At 38.9% G+C, this 12,648-nt stretch overlaps 1 protein-coding gene across 1 annotated transcript in view; it reads right to left on the bottom strand.

Moving 5' to 3' along the window:
- LOC111861006 (pleckstrin homology domain-containing family G member 3-like) overlaps nucleotides 1-12,648 on the bottom strand; it is a 43,199-nt gene that overhangs the window by 28,465 nt on the left and 2,086 nt on the right. Inside the window, exons 2-4 of the mRNA XM_072702641.1 lie at nucleotides 9,889-9,992; nucleotides 7,719-7,840; nucleotides 7,454-7,514 (exon numbers count right to left, since the gene is read on the bottom strand). Of these exons, the coding sequence (XP_072558742.1) occupies nucleotides 7,454-7,496 (43 nt within the window). The 5' untranslated portion in view covers nucleotides 7,497-7,514; nucleotides 7,719-7,840; nucleotides 9,889-9,992. The remainder of the gene's footprint in view (nucleotides 1-7,453; nucleotides 7,515-7,718; nucleotides 7,841-9,888; nucleotides 9,993-12,648) is intronic.

The following is a 12,648-nucleotide window of genomic DNA, read 5'->3' as shown; positions in this document are numbered from 1 at the left end:
ATTTTGCTTGTTTTATGGGGCATACTTGACTACACTAGATTTTGTTTACAGTTCCCAATAAAATATGATAAAATGCTAATTATATTTTCCTTTTTTAATTCATTGAAATGTAATGGATTGTGTGAAATTTCATCATTTCGACTACTAACCCCAGTATAGAAACTGAATCGAATCGTATCGTACCGTAGGAATTTCTGAGGTATCAAAAAAAATCGAACCGTTGGCTTAAGGAATCGATATTGTATCATATCACTAGGAAAGCTGTGATTTACACCCCTACTGGCAACAATGAAGCTTGGGTGTGTCTACTTTAATTTAACCCATTATCATTTAGATTTGTTTCAGTGATTGACTGAGTGACTAAGGCAGGGGTGGCCAATCGTATCCACAAAGGGCCGGTGTGTATGCAGGTTTTTGGGATAACCTGTAGGTCAGCTGTTCAAACCCAGTTGTGTGGACTCTTCAGCCAATCAGTCCTCTAATTAGTAATATAATTAGGGAGTTGCAGTGAAAACCCGCATACACAGCAGCGCTTTGCGGATAAGATTGGCCACCCCTGGACTAAGGGGTAGAAATTTAGACACACAGGGTGGAGAACATGTTAACACCATATCTGCCGAGTGGGGGTAGGAATCCAAAGCACAGTGCCAGAATTAGGCAGTTACACTGCTAAACATAGAGATAACATGGTGCTGCGCAGCAAGTTCAAACCAAACATTACAATAAAAAAAACAACAGGAATCAAGCACCGCTAGTGTTTGATATCCTAATAATAGTCATGCATCTCCCTGACAATCAACGTATTTGCATTGATCAGAGTTCATTGAGTTCATCAGTTGAAATCACATTTCACCCATTCAACGCACCAAACTCAATGAAAACAGATTTATTTGTAACATATTCAAGCTGAGGAATATGATTCTGCTTTGAAAGTCAATTTACATTTCATGATAACGATTGGGACAAAAACCATTGCTGTAACTGTACATTATCCCAAGTAAGCTGGCAAAGTCTTTAGCACAACACTATTTTACAAGGGGCAAAAGCAGAACTATACTATTAGCAAAATATTATTTTTAGCACTGCGTCATAGTTTCAAAACACCCATTGTCCAATCACTCACTTTCATTAGTAACCCAATAGTTCTTTAGAAAGTCCTCCACCTATCCCCACAGGTAATGGCAACTGTAGCAAAGTCATTTTAACATCCTATAATGCATTTAAATAAACCATAATGATGGCTGCCGTTGAGAATTCATTTACATTAACATACATAAAGAGTAATTCCTAGCTTAAGTCAAATTACCAGCAGGACTGATTGATTGTTCTGGAATAAAAAAACAAGCACACAAGATACGCATCTTTTGTTTGTGGATTCATGCTGTCAGACACCACGTAAAATATTGTGATGGCACTGGAATGAGTCTTTTATTTCTCACATATTTGGTTAAAACCACAAAACCAAGTGATACACTTTCAAATGGAATATTTGACAGATTATTGTCTTGGTGAAGTCACTTCTTCCATGTAGATTTTTGACAACACAACCATTGGCTTTAACAGACTGTTACTTCATGTTGTATAACAATATATGGCTTTATAACAAGAAAATGCCTCATGTGATTTAATTAAATAATAATATTTCATTTTTGATTTAGAACTAATTAAGATTTGTCTATTTATCTGAACTAGAAAAATCTTTTTGGTGAAACCTCTAGAACATTCATTCAAAAAATAAGCTAATGATCTAATGGCTTACTGAAGACGAACACTTCAGCAAAGTTTTCATACCAGAAGTCAGCTAGCTTAAATGTGTGCTACAAAGCATAAAAACTACAAAAATCAACAGAATGGAGCCCAAGCCTACTCAACTTTTGTGTCTAGTTACCCTAGTAACGATAGGAAGGACCTATCCTGCCATAGTTTAGTATATAAAGAAGTGCTGGGTCCATCTGACAGGTGATCTAAAAGGAATACAGGCCTCCTTTAGAAATTAGGCTATCAGATAAAAATAACAAAACATTAACTAAAAACCTATTACCTTCATATAGACATCAACATGGAAACAGCCACAAGTAGTATTAAAGTGATTCATACTCAGCTGATGAAGGAATGTGTTTTGAAGTGCATAGTTGACGTACATATGCTGATAAGTGAAGATTTGCATCTGCAATTCCAGGTAAACATACTGTAATAAGCCTAGTGCGCCCCCAGTGGCTACAGAGTGAAGACTTGGAAGCCTGTGAGGTTATATGTGCAGTTGGCTTTCATGCACCAGATAGTGCACAAGAATGTGGTAAACATGGGGCACAAAGCCTTTTGCCCCCTACTGCCACCCCCACCCCATATACTTCCATATTATTTTAGAGATCAACTTCAATGCATACCTCTGAAAACAGACTAGAGTATGTGATCTAATTAGAATTGTGAATTCAGAATAAAAAGAGACAGATATTTCACACTGTGTCCACTACATTGCACTATCGATCTGATGACATCACAGAGCGAAATGTCTAGAACTGCAGATTTACAAGGACAGATGTTTATTCTGATCGCCCCATCTCTGGCTCTCTTTCAGAAGAATAATAGGACTCTGTTGCTAAATCACAAAGGTTCTCTTTCTTCTTCTAAGCCACACCAGGAACAAAGGATTCCCATTTGTCAAACCATGAGCTGATTAATAGGGGGGGCACTAGCCATTCAAATGGCAACCTTAATTCTTGTCTTGTCTCTGCACGACTCACCCCTTCATGTGTCCAAACTTCACTGTCTCCACTGTTTCTGAAGAATGAGTCTAGTTTAAATATGCTGCACTGGGACATTAAGGAGATTAAATAAATCCCTCAAATCCTTCTCACAGGGCCCCAGACATGCGTGGTCTGACACCAATACTAACATACTATGACAGTGTATATTAAAACTAGGTTACTGACCCCCACTTGTTTAAAAAAAATGAGCCTTATGTTTTTGCATCTCCAACTGACAGAGAAGTCTGAGCAGTTCTTATAGAATGTCACATTGTTTGCTGAAATGAAAGAAAATGCACCTGGGACTGTTTCATAAAGTTTGGCTGCTAAAATTCTCATCACAAGAGAAAATGAGTGAGGCCTAAAATAAACATGTGATTATGGCCTTTCCTAATATGCTGCAGCTCCGCCCAAAAAAGCAGACTATAGGCAGCCCCTCTTTCTCACACACCCCAGGGCATGACTGCAGAAACCCCCGCCAAGGGCCACGCCCCACGCCCCACTTCCTGTCACTGTGTCAGTGCATTATAGCCCAGCCTGTATCCTCAACAATCAAAACGACTGAGCGATCAAATGCTGTTCTTAGTTTTCCTGTATTCCTGTGCATTTGTGTATTTCGATAAGTGAGAAAAGGGGTTTTCAGGATTCAGCATTGACTGATATATTTGAGAAGTTTGAAAGTGGGTTTCATTTCAGGGTCACTCAATTCTGCTAATATGGCAGCTTGCACATGTGTCTGCTAGTTTTTCATTATATAAAATAAAGACCTAAAATAACTAAAGTTAAGTCTTTAAATGCATCAGTTGTTTAAGATTAGGCCTACACACATTTTATTATGTGAATTTCAATTTTAACAAAACACCTTCACCTGACATCAACAAAAGTGATTTTGATTCATCTGAAATAACTAGCTGCTTCTCTAGGTTTACTTTCCTGACGATTTCTTGGTTTCGCAGTTTAGCATGGCCCACAAGCAGCTACTGAAAGATCTTATTTTTTGGAAGGAACCAGGATAAGTATGTAAATGATTATACCACACAGTTCGAGTCAAAAGTTTGTACAGAACTACCCATAGAAAGGTGTATTTGTACTATTCTTTATATGTTAGAATAATTGTAAAGATCTAAAAACTATAAAATAACATATGTGGAACTGCACACTGATCAAAAAATATATAAAAACATAATAATTTGCTGGGGGGCAGCTCTGTGGACTGGGATTCAGAAGGTTGTTGGTTCAAATCCTGTGGTCAGCAGAGTGATGCCATCATTGGACCCTAAAGCAAGGCACTAAACCCCATTTACTCCAGAGGACTGGCTGACCCTTCTGTCTCCTCTACACCAGTTTCATGAGGTGGCCTTCAGGGATGCTTTTCCACATATGCTGAGCACTCAGTGGCCGCTTTTCCTTCACTCTCTGGTCAAACTCCTCCTAAACCATTACTTTTCTGTTTGGGTCAGGTGGCCAGGTCATGTGATACAACACTATCACTCTCTTTTGTAGGTGGCTTGGCCTATCCAAACTTTTGACTGGAATTGTATTTTCTGTCATTTTTTAAATCTCTATCCCAAAAGGAAAAACATCAAAAGCCAGAAATCTGTGCTTTACAATAAATAAGGTAAATAAGTTTGCCCCCTTCAAACCCTTCAGGATTGTGATAAAGCAGTGTTCTTACAACTAAGCACACGTGTCTGCTCTGGTGACATTGCAGAGAGCTTGAAAAACACTGATCTAATTAGTGTGAGGCGGGCTCCAGCCACTTCTGGGCAGTCCCACCCACTGCCAGCATGTGAAGCACAGCAAGATTCTTTAAGAGCCCTTGTGCTCTTGCAGGTACCAAGCATTCTACTCCTGGGGTCTCCCAACCCCCAGGTCAAGGGAAGTATTCCACTAGCCCATGTATTTTTTTTCTATGACCCCTGGCATTCATGCATTATAATCACATCCTAAAATACTTAAATCTATTAAATCTGGCCTGCCAATGTGTCCACCCACCCCAAGTCAGCAAGTATTACTGCCAGCCTCCCCTGAGTATTACCATATTAGACTTTATTAGCATATTAGATGCACATACCCTCAGTACAGTCAGGGCATATCGCTGTTACCCTGGACTCTTTTCTGAACTAGGCTTGTGGCTGACGCTGATTCTTGGATTATGTTTCGATTAGTGTCACTGGTGCTTAATCACTAATCTTTCTGGGTTTGCACCTGGATCTTGAAACTTTTTCATTACATAACCATTGATATCAGTCATCCTGTGAATTCATATATGACAGCTACTTTCCATTTACCGCACATTTTAATATTTAACAGATTAATGACCTTTATTTATATAAATTATGTATGTACATGGCTAAATTTGGCAGTAAATTTTGCACAGGGCACAAAACCAAATAACAACAATTGCTAATCCAGCATCCATTTTATTAATATTTTATAAACCCTCTTCTGAACCCATACCCTGCAGAGACATGTGTTAACTCCAAGCAATGTCCTACCCTCTCCTTAATCTAGCTATAATCTACCTGATCCATTTACTGTGGATTAAAAGCCCATGTATCTACACTACCTCCATAGACATATATGTCCTCTCACATGGAGCTGTTGCCATGGAAAATACTTGGCAAAGTAATTAGAACATTCTGACGTGTCTCCTTTTTGCGGCAGATCCAGACTGTTATAGGTACAAAGCTCTAAGAAAGATGAATATGAGAACATAAGAAATTTACAAACGAGAGGAGGCCATTCGGCCCATCAAGCTCGTTTGAGGAGAACTTAACTAATAGCTCAGAGTTGTTAAAATCTTATCTAGCTCTGATTTAAAGGAACCCAGGGTTTTAGCTTCCGCTACACTAGCAGGAAGACTATTCCATACTCTAACTACACGCTGTGTAAAGAAGTGCTACCTCAAATTTGTTTTAAAATGTTCTCCCGCTCTTTTCCACTTATGGCCACGAGTTCTGGTATTTAAACTAATATTGAAATAGCCATTTGGCTGAACAGCATCCAGACCTGTTAGAATCTTATAGACCTGGATCATGTCCCCCCTTAGTCTCCTTTGCTCAAGGCTAAACAGATTCAGCTCAGCTAACCTCTCCTCATAAGACATTCCTCTAAGACCAGGAATCATTCTTTTAGCCCTCCGTTGCACCTTTTCTAAGGTAGCAATGTCCTTCTTAAGGTATGGTGACCAAACCTGCACACAATATTCTAGGTGTGGTCTTACCAAGGAATTATATAAATGTAACATCACCTCCCTTCACTTAAACTCCACACACCTAGAGATATAACCCAAAATTCTATTGGCCTTTTTTATTGCTTACCCACACTGGCGAGAGTGGGACATGGAAGCATCAACATACATACCGAGATCTTTCTCGTAATCAGCTACCTTTATTTCAGTGGAACCCATAAAATACCTGTACTTTATATTTCTGCTCCCTGCATGGATTACCTTACATTTATCTGTGTTAAATTTCATCTGCCAAGTATCAGCCCATTCGCTAATTAAATCCAGATCCCGTTGTAGCCTCTCTGCTGCTAGAATAGTATCTGCTACACCACCCACCTTGGTGTTGTCTGCAAATTTAACCAGTTTACTGTATGTATTGGTGTCAATATCGTTAATGTAAATTAGGAACAATAGTGGTCCTAAAACTGAACCCTGCGGTACCCCACTATGAACGCAGGTCCACTGTGACATTGTGCCTCTAATATATACTCGCTGCTTCCTGTCAGTTAACCAGTTTTCGATCCAAGCTGCCACAGTTCCTAAAATCCCTGCAGCTTTGAGCTTTAGCAAGAGCCGTTTGTGGGGGACAACATCAAAGGCCTTCTGGAAATCTAAGTAGATCACATTGTAGGCCTTTTTGTGATCAATTTCACTTGTAGCTTCATCAAAGAACTCAAGTAGATTCATTAAACAGGATCTACCTCTCCTAAATCCATGTTGGCTATCCCTCAGAACGTTATTTGCATCCAGGCAATCTACCATTTTCACTTGGATTATAGCTTCCATTATTTTTCCAGTAATGCTAGTTAAACTGATTGGCCTATAGTTTCCTGGATTACTTCTATCCCCTTTTTTGAATATGGGTGTTATATTAGCATATTAGATTCATATCAGTAGGCACTTGATTACATCTCAGTGGTTGCACATCTCACACTCATTGGAGACCTCCTTACACAGCCTGAAAACATGTATTATCAATCTAGAGTAAACAAAAATCAGTGAGACTACTGTCATCTTTCTACTTTGGAAGACCTATAATCTATAATCCTTGATGTCATAACAACTTTCAGGTCTTCCCACCACATGAAGCTGCATTTTTCTCTGCAACAAACTCATGTTTATTGCACGGCAGTTTTTGTTGCTATTGTAATTTTGCTGCACATCTGAAATTATCATTCCAGCTTCCACAACCTAGACTAAATACCATTAAAGGTTTGAATCAATGCAATAAAATGTCTGATTGTTTTAACAAATAATTTCTTTTATTCGTCAAATTTTTTCCTGCAATGAAGAAAAAGAATTTAGAATTTAATGTCTTTTCAAATTTCACATTTCCCCTATGCTTTCTCACTCGTGTTTTCAGGTCCACATATGATAATAATATTGGGATTCCCAATAAATTCTAACCAGCTGATAGGAGAGTCAGTATCAGGAATGAGGTGAAGACTGAAGAGGACGACTGCAGCCGCTTTACCTTCACCCATTGGGACGGCAGAAGGTACACTCCACTCAGGCATGGCAGTGAGGCTGATGATCTGTAAATACATGGGTGACATGCATGATGGGTAACAGACACTCATCATCACGACATGTGGCAGGTAAAGCTCAATATCGGCCCTTTTTGACAGGGTATTTTAAAATAGAGTAATTAAACAAAGAGAATGATTGGTTTCTCACAAGATCTGCAGCCTTCCTTAGTATTATTGCAGTGCTCGGCCCTGTTTTGCCATTATACTCACCTCCTGGGATTACATCATGGTAATGGCATCTCTGCATGGGGTTCACAGGTCAAAGTGCCTAAAGGTGCATTGCAGTTACTCCAAATGCCACAGGACTCCTGCAGTAAGCAGAACTCTGCAAGCTAGAGTGAGAGAGGTGAACATCACTATGATTGAGATATTGATCCTTAACCTTGGTCCGTGGAAGCCGCCATGTCTGCCACATTTTCAAACAACTTCAACAAAGTTTTTCTCAGTTTGCGGGACAAAGTGAATGCAACTATAGCTAAACATAGCACATTCCATCTGGCAAACTGCAGCTAGGAATTGTATATCTGACATGGCCACTTTAACTGTAGATGGAGTTCATGCTTCCTTCGGATTTTTCCAGCTGCCCTTCCATCCTGTGCACTTCTTACCATCTACAGCCAAATGCATGGTTAGAATGTGCCATTGGTATGTGAGAAAATATACGACGATTAAAATTAATGCAATAGTGGTTTGTGCTCTAGTGACACAACCACATACTTTGTGAAGTGAATGCATAGATCTGTCTATGTTTAAGCACAGCAAAGCACTGATTAGCTATGCAAACAAAAAGAAAACCAAAAGAAAACTCATACAACAGAGCCATTTGTTTGTTTTTGTTTTTATCTCACTGGAATTCCCTGCTGTCTCTGACTGCTTTGTTACAGATCAAAATCTCCATTGTGATGGAGCACAAGGAAATTCAGCTCTCTTTGGCATTCTTCTTGTTTGACATGCTAGTAAAAAGGGCAGTTCTGACAACATTCTCAGATGGAACTCACTATGCACCCGGTGATAATTGGGATAGTCCCTCCATGAATTTGAAAGCTCCTGATTGCAAAAGTATACACACACAATGAAGTGCAAAGTTAAAATACTTTTTAAATGTGCATTGATTCACATTGACCCAATCAAGCCATTTGAATTGACTGTAAAAGGACGGACAAAAAGCAAATGGTGAGAAATCCCAGTGATGAATAGAATTTTTTGCACATGGTGAAAAAGCTGCTTACAGTGGAAGGAGAGTTTGTATGTGTGATGGAAATGCAATGCATTAAGAACAGAAAGAATTTAAAAGCCACCTATATTTTATTTTAGAAAACATTCCCTCAATACGAATGTTTCCTTTTAGTCAGCAGGCCTCCAAAATGCATAACTAGTTGGGTAAAAACCTTTCTCAAAAATGCAGGCATTTAGCTGTGTAATCAGCACATTGGAGTCCAAAGTTTGAAGCACAGAAGATGTTTCCAATTTAAAACTAAAAATTGTGAAACCCATTCTGTACACAAAACTGCCCAGATGACCTAGAGAATTGACTGGATAGATGTTATAGCCCATGGTTGAAATGTAACTTGATAAGAAGCTGCACTCTGTGTTGTATCTGGCAGAGATGACGTGTATTTCCAACAATGTAGGGCTGCAAAAAAAAAAAAAAAAAACAATTTTGACAATCTCTATCTCAAAATTATATTCAGGACTATTTCGCAGGATACTGACTTAAGATGACAGAAAATTTAATTTTGGTTAAATTTGTTGGTTTGGTCTTACGTTGACCCTCCTCAGACGAAGCCACGATATTTATCTTGCAAACAGCAAAAATGCAACCAGTTGATGACAAAATTTGTTGTCAGTAATTTTTATTACCCACTAATATTGATGTTATCGATTAGTCATTGCATCTCAATAGCAGTATGCAGTACCATCTCATTTTCAAGAGGAAGTAGAATTCATAGTCAAAATAATGCTAATTAAACCCTGTTCCTGGGTACTTGATTTAGAAAAACTCAAATCCTAAACAATGACAATTCAACTAACATCCTAAACGATGAGTGCTTCTCAATATAAAGAAAGCAAAGACCGTTCTTGTGGTCTTGGCAAGAGCAGTTTTGCTAACATGCATCCTAGTAACAAACTTGGGATGTAATGAATCATGGGATTGTTCTCGTTTGGTGAAGACTGATGCATTCTTGAAATTTGAAGCAGGGCAAGAACGACATCCAGGGATTTTTCCCATCGACTGTTCTTAGCATTTGAACCGGCAATGGAAGGTGAAACTGATAAAACAGATACGCAAAAGCCCAAGTATGTTAAAGTACACATACTGAAAAACAAGGAATGACAATGTACTCAAAATGGCTGCTTCAGTTATAGTTATATTACTCACCTGATTGCTGGAGTAAGATCTAAGACGGGCCTACAGTGGAAGTCTGAGGTGGGTGGTAAAGCCCCAGCAGACTGTTCAACTCCATAATGCGGGGTGTCACAAAGCTACATAACATTAGAACGCAAACTGTTAGCTTTTTGAACACTAACACACCACGGCCATTTCAAGAACCTGTGCTTAACGAGCACAGCTCTTAGCCTCTCATAGCTGTAATTTACTCATACAATGTAAACAGAAGGAAAATTGCATAATTTACTCTGTGGTTACAGAATTGACGACCAAAAAAAAAAAAATAACAACAAAAATTAAGATACATTATAACTTTCCAGCATAATAAAATGCATTTCAATTTAACCATGGAACACAATGAATATATACATTTTTACATTCATCTATCTTCCATAAGCACTTCTTCAATGAAAGGTCGCAATGTACCAGGAGTTTGCCACAGGCAACATAGGATACAAAACAAGGAAACAATGCGGAAAGGAGTCCAGGGGATTACAGGGATCACGCATGCATACACACAATCCTAATCCATGGGCGAGGTCGCAGTTCACCTGACTGCATGTGGATTATGGGAGGAAGCTGTGCATGGTCATGGTAAGTACATGCAGATCGCTCATATGACCCTGATGGTGAGGCAACAGGGCTACCCACTGATTCACTGCAGCACCAATACAAAGTTATTTTCTGAAAAATTTAAGCAGACTGTAAATCTTAAATACAAATATGGTTTTCAGTGGGATTCACGACTTTCAGGTGTCATGCTGGGAGATCCATTTGTGGCTAAAATTCAGCCTCTGTTCAAAGGCAACCAGGTTTTCAGTTGAAATGTCCTGATACTAAGCAGAGCTGATGAAGATATTAAACTTAACAAGGGTCTGGGTCAAATAAAAGTTAAATAGTTGTGTAACCCTAAAAGCCTGATCATATTTTACGGTAGATGCAATCTAGGTGGGCATATGCATCCAAACCCACCAGTGATGTCTATGGTCCATGGGTTCTGTTTTTATCTCCTTGGTTTCAATAAAAACTATAAACACTTAGACATCTTAGCTCATCAAAATAAATACCTTTTTGACAACCCTTCCAGTCAGCTTACTGGCATGGAGGTGCTGTATAACTATAAACAGGGACTCTGTGACCCCAAGATGCATCCAAGTTCTATAATTCAATAAATGTTCCTCCTTTCTGTTTCACAAATGTTTACTACACTTCTAAAGATTTGAAAGTTGTCCCTTGTAGAAAGAATTCTTTACTCATTGTACTCATTTCCATATTTGTAAAGCCATTAATTCTTTTCAATTTATGAATATTCTATTTTTCCCATTGTATAAGATCTAATGCATGTCACCCCATTTTGATTTTTTTGCATTTTACTTATTTAGAAGACCAAATCGATATCCTTTTTTTGTTGTTGTTGTTTTTGTATTTGAGAAAGCAGGGTCAGTCAGTCCTTAGAGCAATTGGGGGTTAAGGGTCTCCTTCAGGAAAGCACAGGTTATTAAGGTTATTAAGCACAGGTTCTTGAAATGGCAGTGGTGTGTTAGTGTTAAAAAAGCTAACAGTTTGCGTTCTAATGTTATGTAGCTTTGTGACACCCTGTATTATGGAGCTGCACAGTCTGCTGGGGCTTTACCACCCACCTCAGACCTCCACTGTAGGCACGTCTTAGATCTTACTCCAGCATCCTAACCCACACATAACCAGTACTCGAGTTGAGAGGGGATGAGGAGGAATGTCATCCCCCCTGAAATAAAAACAGTCAAAATCATCCCCCTTTTAAAACGAACGTTCTTTTTAACTCGGTTTTTTTAGTGAGCGGGTTGAACCGATTCGTAAGTCTGAACGAATCGATTTTTTAAATTATTTTAAAACGTTTTTTAAACTGATCTTTGGCTATTCAAACTCCAAAAGCATCCCCCACGATTTCGGATTTATTTTTCATGTTCCGTCTGCACTTGTCTTATCACTTTTACGTTCATTTTTTGTTTGTCACTTACATTTATCACTTTTGCGTTCGTAGGCTTCCTTCTGGTGCCGAAAACACCCGAACGGCCGAGTACCTGGCCGTCGTGAGACACGGTTGCTGTATAAGTAAAGGGAGATACGGTCTCTAACTCGGTGACTCCCAAAAAAACAAAAACGCAAGAGCCCGGAAAATTGACAACAAAAAACATAATTATGAAAATCTTTGGAAACTTCTATGAGGTTTTATGTAAGTCACTTTTATCCAAAAAAAATCTGTTTGTGCTATATATTTGTGTAATTTGTAAGATTCATTCTTAGATTTTGTAAATTGTTTCAATGGTTTCATTCTTTTGTTTTTGCATTTGAATTAAAAAGGACTTGACCTGACTTGAGAGGATTCAGATGTTTATTTACAATGTTTTCTGAGGTTTTGTTTTGAATTTTAATAGATGAATTACCAAAAGATTTCAAAGTACCATGAGTACGAAGCTGCACTTGAACCAAGTGGGAAAATGTGTCCTCTGCATTTGACCCTAACTATGGAGCATGTGATAGCTATGCCAGCCAGGGGACTGACTCCAATTCTGAGGTGCCTTGGTCAGAATCAATGACAGGAGTATCCAGGGGCGCCGTAAGGGGGAGGAAAGCTAGGACGATTCCAAGGGCCCCTGAGTGACAGGGGCCCTAAAAAATTAGGAAAATAACTGGATTGGTTTGGACTGGGGGGCCTAATATGATATGCTTTCATGGGGCCCAAAATCTCTAGCAACGCCCCTGGGAGTATCT

Source organism: Paramormyrops kingsleyae, chromosome 19, assembly GCF_048594095.1.
Source record: "Paramormyrops kingsleyae isolate MSU_618 chromosome 19, PKINGS_0.4, whole genome shotgun sequence".
Classification (NCBI taxonomy): domain Eukaryota; kingdom Metazoa; phylum Chordata; class Actinopteri; order Osteoglossiformes; family Mormyridae; genus Paramormyrops; species Paramormyrops kingsleyae.
The sequence above is the reverse complement of the archived record's forward strand: the minus strand, read 5'-3'. Positions and strand labels throughout refer to the sequence as shown.